Source organism: Barbatula barbatula (genome assembly GCF_947034865.1).
Source record: "Barbatula barbatula genome assembly, chromosome: 21".
NCBI classification, from domain to species: domain Eukaryota; kingdom Metazoa; phylum Chordata; class Actinopteri; order Cypriniformes; family Nemacheilidae; genus Barbatula; species Barbatula barbatula.
In genome coordinates, this window is record NC_136784.1 from 7818093 (window position 1) to 7833180 (window position 15088).

Here is a 15088-nt window from a genome sequence, read left to right on the forward strand (position 1 = left end):
AAATACTGTATTTTTCAAATAATTCAGGTTTTTGGTCATTTGGCAGAAATATACGGTTATAGAAGATAAAGTGCTATGCACACAATACATACAAATGTTTACAGATGGTTGAGGGTCCAGTGGGGTTAAAAGGTTTAGTCATAAGTTTTTTATATACTTTTGATAGATTCAATATTTGCAGAACCTTTTTGTAATGAAAACATCAAAATATGGAGATTTCAAATGAACTGAATGCAGTTTAAATGCATGCCTTGCCTGTGTAGTATTTGAAATAATGAATATAATATCATACAAAATATATTATAAACAGTATTATAGTTGTTTGCTGAAATATTTAAGAATTTAAATATGCATAATATTATTTTGATTATATTTTGTTAGATTTTTCTAATAATAATCAGAAGGGTTTGACGCCTTTTAGATTCAAAAATTGCATTTTTTTTACAGTGGGGCATATTTTATGAATAAATATGTCCATATAACAAATATGTTTTAAGTTTCTCTTTGAATAATGCTTGAATAATGCTTCTATTATTTAACTCATTTGTAAGCCACTTTGGATTAAAGCGTCTGCTAAATGACTAAATGTAAATAATCAATAATTTTACCCAAAAAGGATATTTAAGCCACGCCTCTTTGATTTATAAATTGATTTCCATTAAATTTGTTGCGTCTTAAAATCTCTAAAACAAGATAAAAACAAACAGTACTTTATACATTTTATTGTGGCTTAAGTTTCCAATTGTTTAACTCTTGAGGCAAATGTTCCTCCGTTTTATAAATGACTGAACCTTAACTCAGCCATCATTCCTTTAGTACCATATTTACAAACATGCAAAAGTTCTGTCTACTACAGTCTTTGCAAATTTCTGGAGAACATGCTGGCACCGTATCTTATAACTTTCCAGCTTAAAATCCTCTATGATATTTCCGTCACACCTTCTGCTTACTTCCAATTTGCCAAATTCAGTGAGTGAAAAAGCAATAAATTAGATCTGTGACCTTTTCAGACATGTTAAAATATTCATCACCCAAAAAAAAATCTGTCCTAGAAAACATAATCACTATCCCAAGGAATGTTGGTTGAGACACATAGGAGTTTTACTTTGTTATTACAGTTGCTCAGTAGACATAACCTTTTCACATTCCTGCAGTGTTCCTAGGGCTGTTTAACTCCTATGTGCTTGAATCTGCTTTGACACGGTGCTCTGCTCAGGGTGGCGATTAAGGAACTGATGGGGTCTGGTGTCTGTCTGTCTATCCATACAGCTTTGTACTGCAGCACTCCTGATTCTCCTTTTCATGGATCCATAAGCAGCCAAACTGGAGGACACTTAAACAGCCTGGTGCGCTGGGCATGTGACCGCGGGTACCGACTTATTGGGAAAAGCACCGCTGTTTGCAAGAAAACCCAATTCGGCTTCTATGCCTGGGATGCCCCAGTTCCTGCTTGCCAAGGTAAGTGGCAGAAAATGATTTTTCAGCCCTTTTTAGGATGGTGTTTCTCAGTGTCCCTGGTCTCGTAATTGTGTGAAACAAATTCAATGACCTTTAATCTGTTAATTTTGAATATGCATTTTATTGGTAAATTTCTCTTAGATGTGAATGTGCCTACTTTTCACCTGTAATATAACTGACTGAAACACACAGAAGGTAGTAATTCAGCACTTGCAGATAAGATCAGTCATTTTCTCAAACTTGATCTCCGGCTTTTTCAACAAGCTTTTACGGTCAGTGATAGAGATGCGGTAATTGCTTGTCTCGCTGATATATTCATGATCTGTTATATTGGTCACATTAATGACTAATCTCCCTATCCATATATGCCATTCATACGCATCCATCTTTTCTCTTAATCAAACGTATCAATTGAAGAGACGAGCCTGACTAAACTTTATACGAGCCAACGCACTTTTGCTGCTGGGTCATACCCAGTGCACTAATGTAACAGAATTGGCCCCTGCATCCTCTAAGGGCCAAAGACTTCTGTATCACTAATATCAAGTGACATTAAATGTCTTTCTAAATACCTGAAAGCATTCCAGGCACTTTTTTTGTGTTAGACCCGAAGTAAAGCAACAAGGGTTGCAATACGTGTAATACAGTAATAACACAAAAGTTGTGTTATAACTGATGCTCTTTAATTGCTGGGAGGTTATTTTTCCGCTGCTAATGGTTGTGTGATGACAGCCGTTCGGTTCTGAGCTTCAGCGTTGCTGACTGCACACGCACTGTTGAGCCTCTTTGTTTCTCAAATGTAGCGGCGGTTTGCCCCTCAATAAATCTAGAGGGCCCGCACAGAGCCATGATTCATACTTAGTGTCATTGCAGAGTACTGTGCTTTGATAAATAATATGTGCCGGTGTTTCTTGCATAAGGAAGGAAAACTTGAAGCGAGGTGGGACGTTCCATAGGTTGGTTTGCAATGCTGACAACAGACATATTTGGACTATGGAAAACTTTTTGAATACTTTGAATGCTAGTTCATTGTTCATGAAAAAGTACTGCATGTGAATATTGAAGTTGAAAAACCCCCTATTAATGCAAATTAAGGTTATGAAATGTTCAATAGGCACATATAGGTTTTTACACAGAATCCACAGAAAGGATTTTCATTTTTATTATAAAAATAGTTCTAACCTTAAACAGAGACGGCATATGTCTATAAGTACCCAAATGTGGTTTCAATAACCCCTTGAAAACCAGCCATTGGAAAAGCCATTTCTATATGCTCTAATGGCCAAATGTTTTAATTCAGCAATAAGCAACGAGTAAAGGGTCTTTAATTAATTTATAACAATTGTATTTGAAAGTTATGATGACTTAACGCCCCATATGTCTGTCTCATCTTCACACCCATTAGCTGTCTCCTGTGGGGTGCCCAAGTCTCCCGTGAACGGAGGTGTGCTTGCCATGGATTTCTCTGTGGGTACACGTGTGACCTACTTCTGCAACGATGGATACCGACTGTCATCCAAAGAGTTGACCAGCGCTGTGTGCCAACCTGACGGCACCTGGAGCAACCACAATAAGGTCCCTCGTTGCTCAGGTACAGTGGCTGCCTAAGCAGAGAGATGCTGAATTACAACCCTTCAGGATGACCCGCACAATCTCTCTGCTTCAGCTTTTATTTATTTACGAGTCAATTTAGTCTGCGGTCCCAAAACTATATTTTTGTCTCAGAACAATGGCTCGGTTTCAAACTCTAGTGAACTACTTAGTAACTTGTATGATTTTTATAATAATATAAACCTGATCATGTTTTGTAATATTTTATTATATTTGATTTAATATATTTCATCTTGCTGACGTTCCTCTTGAGACGTTGTCTCTCCATATTTTTTATGACTTTCATTGTTAGTCACAGGGATTTGGAAATATCTAAACAATAGAAAGTATTAAAAAGTGCTTTTGTCAGCTTTGACAACACAGTATTTAAAAAGTACAGTGTTTATTTCATTTCCTAAAAAAAGCGAATTTGGACATTCAAGGTTTCAGAAGGACAGCGACATTTAAATTTTATAGCACTTTTCACATTTTTGCATTATTCCAAAGCAGTTATACATTAAATGCAGTGCATATTAATACAGAAAGTTGTGGTTAAAAATAAATGATAAAATAGCCTATGTATAATACATATATGTATTTAGATGTGCATCGATGATGAACTGGTAAAAAGTTTAGTCAGACTATATAGTGCTATTAAACAAGTGTGTGTATCAAATATTTCATAAAATGTTTATTTACTGGTGCATTGCAGTTCTTATGTCTCTGTTGGTGAAAACAGCATTTAAATGTATTATGGTCTGGAGCTCAGTCGCAGATAACTGTGTTAAGTGCTAATTATGCTGGCAAATTGAATGTTAAATGAGGTGACACAGTTTTTCTGGCCATCAGCATGGTTGTAAATATATGTCGCCATGTGCGTGGTTCCACAGTTGTGGTTTGCCCAAGTATCGGGTCTTTCTCTCTGGAGCATGGACGCTGGCGGATCGTTAACGGATCCCATTACGAGTACAGGACCAAAATCATCTTCACCTGCGATCCTGGCTATTACCGCCTCGGGCCCGCCCACATTCAGTGCATAGCCAATGGCGCGTGGAGCTGGAAAAACGAGCGGCCCCACTGCCAAAGTAAGGGAAATGTGTGACTCAACCCCACCAGCTGCTCGGCTGTGTAATTCAAATGTGTTAACATGCCAAATCGTCCCGTTTTGTTTCATCTTCTCTCCTCTATCCACAGTCATTTCATGTGGGGATATGGCCACGCCTCCCAATGGGAAGAAAATTGGAAGTCAGACCACCTTTGGGGCTACAGGCATATTTACATGTGACAATAGCTATATGCTGGTGGGTTCCACTGTGAGAGAATGTCTGTCTTCCGGTCTGTGGAGTGGAACGGAGACACGCTGCTTAGGTAATGTGCGGCACGCTCGCTGCTGCTTTATACATCTGTTGTTTCGGCCATTTTGCTCTGGAAATTGTCACAGGCTACTTGGTTTTTCAACCTTGTTGAACATTGCAGAATATACGCTTCATAAATCACTCTCAAGTCTGTGTTATGTACCCATTTAATTTCTGTACTATTTTTAATTGCAGTTGTTTGTTAAATACAAATAAAATTGTACTGTTAATGAAGCTGTCATCTATACAAGGAGAAAAGAGATTAAAACCACACTAAATACTTCATAAACCGAGGAGGTTTCAAAGGCTGCTTTGTAGTCTCCCTGAAAACATTGCTGTGCGCTTTTTTGATTTCACAGGTACAAAACACTTAATTACCACAGGCATGAGACGAGTCATCTCTCTAAATGCATTAGATGTTGATATTTTACAGTCGAGCTCAGAAACGACTTTTCTTTGAAGGCCAGATTCCAAAAATATAAAAAAGATGCGATCCAGTTTTTAACAATATACTTATTTTTTACATTTTGTTACTTTAATGGTGTTTTTATGTTACTTATATAGGTCATATATTAAAAGATGCACACAAATATTGCATCCATAGGCTGGATTGCCAGTTATAACATTTTAGGCTTGCTCTTCTCGCTCCTTTCTCTTCAGCTGGCCACTGCGGCGTGCCCGAGCAGATCGTAAATGGTCAGGTGATCGGGGAGAACTTCGGCTACAGGGACACAGTGGTGTACCAGTGCGTCTCTGGCTTCCGCCTCATCGGTTCCTCTGTGCGCATCTGCCAGCAAGACCACAACTGGTCCGGACAGCTGCCCATCTGCGTCCGTGAGTTTGGGACTCTCGCAGACGAGCTGTGGAAAATTACTGAATTCATGAGGAGATTAAGTCAGACAGGAATGCCGATGCATCATGCTTTTCGTTCAAAAGTTTAAGGGCACTTTGCTGAAATGGTTTGTGTGGGATATCCGAAGGCACGGAATGAAAAGAACTATGTGGGGAAAATATAATTGCACCAACATATTCATTTTTTATTACAAGACTGAAGAGAATAGTTTCGAAATGAATTATGAAGAAGAAACAGGGGAGGGGTGGAGTGAGCTGTTGGTTACAATTTACAACCTCACTATTAGATGCTGCTAAATTCCATTCACTAGATGGCAAAAGGAAATTTTTGCTAATTCTCGGCAATGGGTGAATCCTTGGAAAATGCTGAAATACATAGTTTTTACTTACTTTTGGATGTTTTTAGTCATAATTTCCATATAATAGTAATACAATAGTCCCATAGCCATGCTATTAGATTTTACAATGTGGAGTAAAATATAAATAAAGAATAAGTAAGACACCTCAGGACTTTTGTACAGTAGAATAAATATATTTTGAAAAACACACTAGAAAAAAAATTTATAGTATAAACTGTGCATCTAATGGATGTTTACATTTAAAAATTGTGCAAACAGGATGTGAAAACATAAAAAAGGATGGTTGTGCACTTTAGGCCTGTAGTGGCTGTGTTTATTTCTAAAGTCCATTCTTTGTAATATCTATTTATATACTTAAGATGCATTGTAATGTTTAAAATTGTATTTATTTGGCTCTTTAATGGCTTTATTAGTTAGAATATTATGTAATTATTTAATTATGCACATCTTTCCCTTGCAGTTTATAAGTGCTGCTGTATCTGGGACATTGCGCATAACTCTATAGCAAACAAGCGTAAGGGGAAATGACATCATGACATGCTCAGACCTTAGAGCGCTGTTTCTTCTTTATAAATGGCAGTGGCATTTAAAGATCTGTATCTAGGGAGCTATTGTTATTAAAAAATGCGCCATCATTGTCATTTCCCACTGCACAGTGACATACTGGGTCTAAGCTCACAGCCCACATATATCAGACAAACACACTGCAGTAAGTCTGCCTCACTTCAGTGGGGGCGTTTATTTGTTTGAAGAGCATTTAAGGGAAATGAGCTGATAAAATAGAGCCATAGGGAAAAGAGCAGAGTAACTCGCACTAAAAACGTTGGCTGTTGAATTTAGCCCGCTGTCACCGCAAGCTGTGTTATGCAGGAACGGCTTTTAAATCAGAAAATTAAGTGGTTCTCAATTAGAGGATCAGACACAACGCTTCCCAATTGATCTTACCTTTGGTAGATACTAGCCAAATTATGTCCAGGTATAAGTATAGCACCAGTGTTGTCTTTATGGGAACACTCGACCATTATTTGCTATGAATTTTAATCATACTTTCATTCATGTGGCATCGCCTTGATAATCGTTTTAGAAAATGGCTTATAGTTGGAATCATAACAGGGCTTTTGACGTCTGCTAAATGATTAAATGTTAATGCTTTTGAGAAGTCTCTTTTGATGATGAAGATTTAACAAGACGTTATTTTAACAATGCATCTCACATCACTTCACATCTACAAATCGTCTCACACTTTCTGTAACTGAATAAATTGAGACGAAAGAATTTTATGCCATATAAGCTGCACAAGGATTTGTGTTCGCAATAGATCTTACCAACAGCAGCTGACATACTTGATGTATTCATCGTTTACTCAGTTTAAAGGCCCCATTAAATGAAAAAATATAGTTTTGAAGCTTAGTCGATGTCTGTATGCTTTGAAACCTGTTTGTTGGTGTGATAGTTAACAGAATTTAAGCAAATATTAATCACATTTTATATTGTAATCTTCACGTCAGAAAAGATGACTCATTTTGCACCTAGGGCGAGTCCGCCCCTGGTTCCTCCCCTCAATACCATCTACTCGAACGGGATACTTCACCCAAAAATTTAAATTCTGACTTAAGTTGTTCCAAACCTCAAGTCGTTTCAAACCTGAATACATTTCTTTGTTCTGTTGAACATCAGACTATTTTGGGATATCATTGACTACAATAGAAGGAACATTTTAAATGGTAGTCAAATATGCCCTTTAACGGTTTGCTTTTCGAAAGTTTTCAAAATATCTCATTTTGTGTAAAGAAGAACAAAGAAAATGATACAATAATTTTCCTACTACTGTATAGTAGTCCATGATCTCCCAGGAATGTTGCTAAATCATGACAGAATTTTAATTTTTGGATATCCTGTAGATCAGTGGTAAGAGTATTGCGTTAACAACGCAAGGTTGTGGGTTTGATCCCAGGGGATTGCAGAAACCTATGTAAAAGATTTATAGGATAACGCAATGGATTTGGATAAAAACGTCTGCCAAACGCCTTAAATGTAAATGTGATTTTCATTTTTGGGTGGAGTATCTCTTTAAGTAGCAAATCAACATTATTTACCAAACGATTGAGCACTTTGGTTTCAACAGGAAATAAGTCAACACAGGAAACAAAATGCACTCGTGTCTCTACAATGCCCTCTACATCTTATGAACAAGCCTTTCACTACATTTTGTAATGATTGTCTGTTCACAAGAAAGGAAGTACAGTTATGTATAATATACGAAGAAGATACTGTAGTAGGGGACCTGCAAGAGTATATTTTCAGCAATTTTAGACTGCAGTGCTGGTTGCAAATAGCATTTCTGTTTAAAACAAGACTAAATGTATCATTTATTGTTTTGAGTTGGCAGCTTGCTGAAGGAATGATTAAAAATGACAGAGAGAAAATGTCCTACAGTTTCTAATCAATATAAAAAGTACATTTCTTTTGTGGAGCCATAACTCAATCACGGGTTTAATCACAGTTTGTTTATGTACCTGTTGAGAGAAAACAGCTCAGAGGAATGAAAAAGCAATTGGGTTTATTTGATATGGTATACTAAAACGTTTCCTCTGGTCATTTCTAGCCATCAGTTGCGGGCACCCCGGAAGCCCCATTTATGGCCGTACAATAGGCAATGGCTTCAACCTGAATGATGTGGTGAGCTTCTCCTGCAACATGGGCTACGTGATGGAGGGCCCCTCCAGGGCTCAGTGTCAGGCCAACCGGCAGTGGAGCCAGCCACCACCAACATGTAAAGGTGGGGAGAAAAGTTAAGTCTTTTATTCACACGGAGCTTTGCCTGATTCACCGCCTGCCAAAATTAAAGCATTGTGGTTAAGGAGGGGTAGTGGCTGTTGCTATGGCACCTGCACTATACCATACTGTATGTGGCTGCCGAACAAATGCTAATAATGACTTCTGTTAAAGACACAAAGTGGGGATGAGAAAACTGTACTTGCTATGAATAATAAAGCATGTCAGATATGGTCAATTTGAATCTGCATGTGTGTGCACTTTACTGCATGGAATGAAACTATTGCAAGAGAAAATAAACATTATACATATCTGTGTCAGGGCAGAGTGACGTTTTAGAATGAAGATATAGACAGATATACAGTAGTAATAAACTGCGCAAACACTGAAATTATATTTAAAAAGTAATAACAAATTTGCAGGGATTCCGAATGTAAATGACATTTAAAATATGCTATTGATTTACACTTTAATTTGGTCTTTATGTGTAATGAAGACTGCATTTAGACTAGTTACATTTTTAGAAAAATGTATGTAGGTAAATATTGTTATTACTTTGTGTATTGTTTTCATGTATTCGTACATTGGTTCTTATATCGTAAATATAAACAATGAAAATCTTTTTTTTTATTTAGAATGAAAATATGAAAATTCATTTTAAGTACATTTTAATAGGGTCATTTTTTTTAAAAATATTATTTAGTTGTTTATATTATTATGTGTATACATATATGTGCATAAATAATATTAAGTTCATTAATTAATAATAACCCAAAAAATACTCTTCAGCTAACAAACAACGCAAAAAAACACAATAAAATCACGACGACACAATTAGAAACGTGATATTTGAACATTTAAAATGAGTTATATATTCGTTTACAATGGCAGTTTAGTTTTTTCTTGATTCCTTTGGATTGGAAATATATCATCATTCCATTTAATGGAATGTTAAGCCATTATGAAGATGATAATGTACATATTAAGATACGGATTCCATATCATTAAAAGTCTGAAAAATATTGCCATGTTATGATCTATATCGCCCCAGCCTCGATGGCAATTACTCATAATGCAGATCACACATGTGTTCATTCAAGCAAGTTTAGAGCACATCTTACTTATTTATTTCTATTGAACTCATTTTCTTAGTGCTTCTTGTCAAATAACATGCCTCTCCTTGTCTTTCCCTTATTTCCTTCTTTCCTTTGTGTTCAGTCGTCAATTGCTCTGATCCCGGGATTCCTGCCAACTCCATCAGGCAGAGTAAAATTGAGCATGGTAACTTCACCTTTGGCACGGTGGTATTCTACGACTGCAACCCTGGGTATTACTTGTTTGGCTCTCCTGTCCTGACCTGCCAACCCACGGGTCAATGGGACAAGCCTCTGCCAGAGTGTATCGGTATGTTTCTGCCGAAGTTACGACTTGGCATTTGTGTTGTGATGTTAATTACCTTTTCATTGCTGTAATTGAGGAGAATTAGTTGAGCGACCCCCTTCCTGCCGCTTAAGATCGGCTCTGTAATGGAAGGACAGGTGGAACACAGATTTTTCTGGCAGATTAATTAGTAATGCCAGGTTTCTTTGTCTGATACCTGCTTTATTGTGCGAACATTGAAAGGCGGCGTATCCGCTGCACGTCCAAAGCTCGGCTAGACTCATTCAGCGGCAGCTGCGAAATCGACGGGGCCTTACCTTACATTGTGCCCTGATGAGACTCCCTGCTGTCAGAAATGTCCTCTCGTTCTGTTGCCACTTCTGCTTACCATGTCCAGATAATCTTCCCAGTGCTTTGACATTTTTTTATCCTAATTCCAAATGCTTACTTTTTTCTGGCTCAACACAGCGGGTTTTAATCAGCTTGGTTGTGAATCGTATTTAGGCGCTTTGTCAAATGTCACCACTGAAAGTGGAACTGGAATTTTAACTAGATAGTATCTAATGGGAATTTGTAACTATTTTACGAGACTTATTCCTATGATTTTATATGATGTGAATCTTACAATAATGTACCCTTATTAGGGCTGTTTCACTATCAATTGCACTCAGAATAATGGTGCTGTCACAATGGAGTTTGAGAATGCAAGTATTTGTCCTATGCAACTACGATTGGGTGGGGAGCAGGATATAATGAAATTAGCACTTTTTCTGGATCACGGCGTGAGGAGAGAAAGGTCACGGCATGACAAATCCATCTGGTTGTACGTCTTCACGTGATATGAATTCGCAGGTCAGAATTAACCAAACTTGTGATTTGATACACAGCGGAATGCAAAACTTTGCATATGTCGCAAGCATATGAATGGAAGTAAATGGAGCAAAAAGACAAGTGTCACCACGCCTTCAGAGTTTGAGTAGGGCTAGGCAATAAATGAACACTAAATATCACAAAAATCAACCTGTCTAGAGCTATTATGATAAAGCAAAGTCTGCGATTATGAAGTATGGCTATGTAATTGGTAGGATATGCTGCTCAATCTGAAAGCATTGCGAGTTTGAGTCGCTTAAAACGTGCATTTGAAAAAGCAACACCTGTCAAAAATCTCCATTATAACTATACTTCGTCAAGAAAACACCTGCGGAAAAAATTATAAATGTTTATATATACAGTATATAATTAAAATTATATATAAAAATATATATTTACATGCATATATTTCCTAAATACTCTATATACATAGAAAATTTGCACAGTGCACAGACATATTATGTAAACACATACTTTTATTCTGGGTGCGATTAATCATGGAACAGCCTTAATAATTATAAGAAAAAGTCGTACTGAAGCCCCTCCCATCAACATCAGTTTGCACGAAAGCAAATCGCACTTAAGTATACGAATGATATCGCATTAATTGATATGAATCAGCCAAAAGAATTGTAGTTCAGTATTTGTTTTCAAGAAGCTAAAGAATGTTGGAAACTGATCGCATGCATTAACACGTAAACAGCCCTAATATATGTACAGTATCTTATATATAACCATGACATGCTTTCGCAAGGTTTCATTAGCAAGCACTCGCTGACTGCTTTTTTCTGCAGAAAACTCCACTGCACATGAAGAGACTGCACATGACGAGATTATGTCAAGCGTGCTGTTGCAGATTGGAGAGGGGGGACATTCAGAAATTGCTGATCTTAGTGCTCCAACAGGAAGCTAAATTAGCACCCATTCTTTGAGATAAACTAGAGCTGTGGCGTTATTACAATCTTTTAGAGAAGCCCTTTATCTTCTAATGTACTTAGAATCAAGTTAAATGAACTTTGGACATCCAATAACACATTTTTGAACATTCTCCATCTTTGTGTGATGTGCATAGTGGTGAACTGCGGAAATCCTGGATCTCCTCCCAACGGGATGCTAAGCGGAGACAAATTCACCTTTGGGGCCACAGTGAGATACAGCTGCACGGGTGGTCGGCAACTGAAGGGCGAGTCCTCCCGCACCTGCCAGCTCAATGGCCATTGGAGTGCGCCCATGCCCTTTTGCTCAGGTATGACGGACGCCCACACATCAGTCACCACGACCTACAAAATCAGGTGTTAAGAGCCTTGGAATTCATCCTTGATAGAGATTTGCATCTGACATTTTAGGTTTCACTGTCTTCTGTTTTATTCATGTACCAATCCAGGGGAAACACTTAATGCATGTTATTTATTCATTTTACAAGCCGATCACAACAGAGGTATAAATAGAGACTACAAGAAGACCATTGCAGCAGTACATAAGAGTTGTTGATGTCAGACAAATCAGGTTTTTTGTGTGGGCAGATATGAGAACTCTTACTGTGGATTAGAACTGTCACCTGTAGCAATGGTAGCAATGCCTAAAACACAACTCACACTTTAAGTTTCAAACAGCATTATGTCTTCCTCTACAAAGGGATTTTTCCCTTTATCTTTTAAAGCGGCCCTAACTACATATCTCATGTTAATCTACAGAATAGTATTGTACCCTTCAAATGTCAGTAGAGTCTTTAGTTTGATCACATTTAATAAGGACAGATACAGCTGTACCGATTATTTCCGAAAACATGAGGAGTCAGAACTAAAGCATGTCCGCACACATTGCCAACAAAACACAGACAGTTTCACTTACTGTGTGCGGTTAATGTCCGGCATCGTTTAGGGCTGAGAATCCCACTCCATCTCCAAACCCAGCGTTATATCCACCGTTTATATAACATTCATCACCCAACTGCAGTGAACAGACAAACACAGCTGAACTTCGCGAGCGTAGTTCTCTCTCTCTCTCCTTCACACAAGTGAAAGTGACGTGTGTGCATGCTCCTTCTCCCGCTCTCCTTGGTTGATGTGTTAGCGTGCCACGCGCTTTTCCGTGAGAATTGTCCAATAAGGAACTAAGATATGTTGTTACGTAACGATTTTTCATGTTAAAAAAAAACCTTCCAAAACCATGTCATATGTCCAACTAGATTTTTAACAAGTCGACCAGTTCAAGGATGAGAAGACAACACGTATAACATTGTAAATTAGTCAGAATGCATGAAACAGCGTTGCAGTGCTGCTTTAAAAAGACTTTTAGCAAAGATCAGCATAACTAGTCACCATGTTGTTTTTAGAAGCCACCAGGCTTTTTTTTAAATAGATTAACTAGCAAGACCATAAAAACATGCCAGGAGCATTACTAAACAGCTTAAAATAGCATTAAAAAAGCCTTTTTCAGCAGGTAAAGCCATTAACTCTGCAGAAAAAGGTGGGTCACCGGGGCAGCTACCGCTCTCTTGCAGAGAGACACATGATTTCCCAGCACTGTGTAAATGAAGCGGATGACTGATAATAAGCTGAAAATCAGCTAGCGGGATGCCGTCTTAAGGCTGTGTCTGGTGTCTGTAAGGTATATAATTGATGTGTAATTTTACTGCGATAACACGCCATCTGCTTTTCAATAGACTTCAGTAATATATGCAGACACACACGCCTGCAACCGCAGGAGTCTATCTCATGTAGGGTCTTAAAACTGGAACAGGTACTTTCAGACTTGACAGAGACACACCGTGGATTTCCACACAAATATAGCAGCACAGCACCCAGCATCTCCCTGCCGTTGTTCATTCTCTAAATGGAAAGCAAAGGCAGGTACTAACTCCAGGGAGATATCTCGAAGGCCTCCACATGTGGGTTTTTACACCCACGCGCAAGTTTTGTCGAGCACCAGACATTGCTTAGAGACGTTTTTGCATGAGCCATCCACATGTAGACGCTCCACAAGGCCACAAACACATTTGAATAGATCTGAAGCAAGAGCGTTGCCAGCAGCCGAGCTTTCGTCACATAGAATTATCACGACCCTGCATCCAACGCTTCACCTGATCTCTTTATGCTGCAATATCGTCCCATTGTCCTTGGGGACTTCAGAGGGAATGAACATGCAGGAATGATGGGGAATGCATAGGATGTGAGAGAACCGCTCAGTCACTGGCATTTCGAATGGTGTTATGTCCTATTCTGGTTCAGTGAGCTCAACAAGTTTCTCTCGGTGCCTGTAATAGTCTGAGTATAGTTTTGCCCTTTAGGAAAAATATTTTTGTGCACTGAACCACTGGGTTAGTCAATGATTTCTCCCTCTTAAGAAACATTTCAGATGGTGGTGTGTTTGCATGGTCTTTGGGATTTGAATAGGACCTCTTGAATTTACCTTTATTCAGAGAACGAGACGGAAAGGTTGTGCTATTTTTTAAACTGCAGCATGAATTAGTTTGGTTGATTGTTGTGTTCTTGTGTTTTTAATTTGTTTAACAGAATCATTGTTCAGATTCACCGTATTGTGATTTCATTCTATCCATCAGTGGATTGTGTATACGATTGTTTAAGTTAGGGGGTTTGGTTTTTGTGGATAAGATGAATTAGTGTTGCTTAAAAAATTCTGTCTTCAGTATTAGAATAAGGGAACGTGATATAGACAATTTAACCTGATCACGTGGGAATTTGTAACTATTTTCCGAAGGGGCTAATTCGAATGAAATGTAAATCGTACAAACACATGATTTTTAGAAAAAGCTATATTGAAGCCCCTCCCCTAACCTCACCCATAATCCTAACATCACTGGCACGAATGCAGATTGTACTAAAATGTATGAATAACATAATATATATTCATTAATAAAATATATAGTATAGTATATTTTTACATTTTTATTACAACAGAATACAGTAAAATATTGCACATTTTTACGAGGAATAAGGAGTTCCATGTAAAAATTACAGTTCCTATTTTTGGTAAAAAAGAATAGCTTGTAAATAGTTCATCAGTGTGGGTTATTCTCTTTTTAAAATTCATGTGCCCTCATAATATTCAGTTAAAATCCAAAAATGCTCTTCTAGTGACTATCAATATTAACTAACCAACTGCACGGTAACTCTATTAACTGCATCTACTCATCAATTGCACTATAAATTCAATAACTGCATTAACTAATCAACTGCACTGTAACTCTATTAACTGCATCTACTCATCAATTGCACTGTAACTTCAATAACTGCATTAACTAATCTACTGCTCTGTAACCTCATTAACTGCATCTACTCATCAATTGCACTATAACTTCAATAACTGCATTAACTAATATACTGCTCTGTAACCTCATTAACTGCATTAACTCATCTTCTGGACTGCAACCTATTAACTGCATTAACTCATATACTGCACCGTAACTTTAATAACTGCATTAACTCA

The 15088-nt window shown here is 37.8% G+C and overlaps 1 protein-coding gene across 1 annotated transcript in view; it reads left to right on the forward strand.

Annotated features, from left to right (window-relative positions):
* Positions 1-15088, forward strand: part of csmd3b (CUB and Sushi multiple domains 3b) — a gene marked incomplete at both ends in the record, with an annotated part of 310902 nt that overhangs the window by 261454 nt on the left and 34360 nt on the right. Inside the window, 8 exons of the mRNA XM_079485065.1 lie at positions 1270-1458; positions 2864-3049; positions 3939-4133; positions 4243-4416; positions 5064-5237; positions 8220-8393; positions 9608-9793; positions 11712-11885. Of these exons, the coding sequence (XP_079341191.1) occupies positions 1270-1458; positions 2864-3049; positions 3939-4133; positions 4243-4416; positions 5064-5237; positions 8220-8393; positions 9608-9793; positions 11712-11885 (1452 nt within the window). The remainder of the gene's footprint in view (positions 1-1269; positions 1459-2863; positions 3050-3938; positions 4134-4242; positions 4417-5063; positions 5238-8219; positions 8394-9607; positions 9794-11711; positions 11886-15088) is intronic.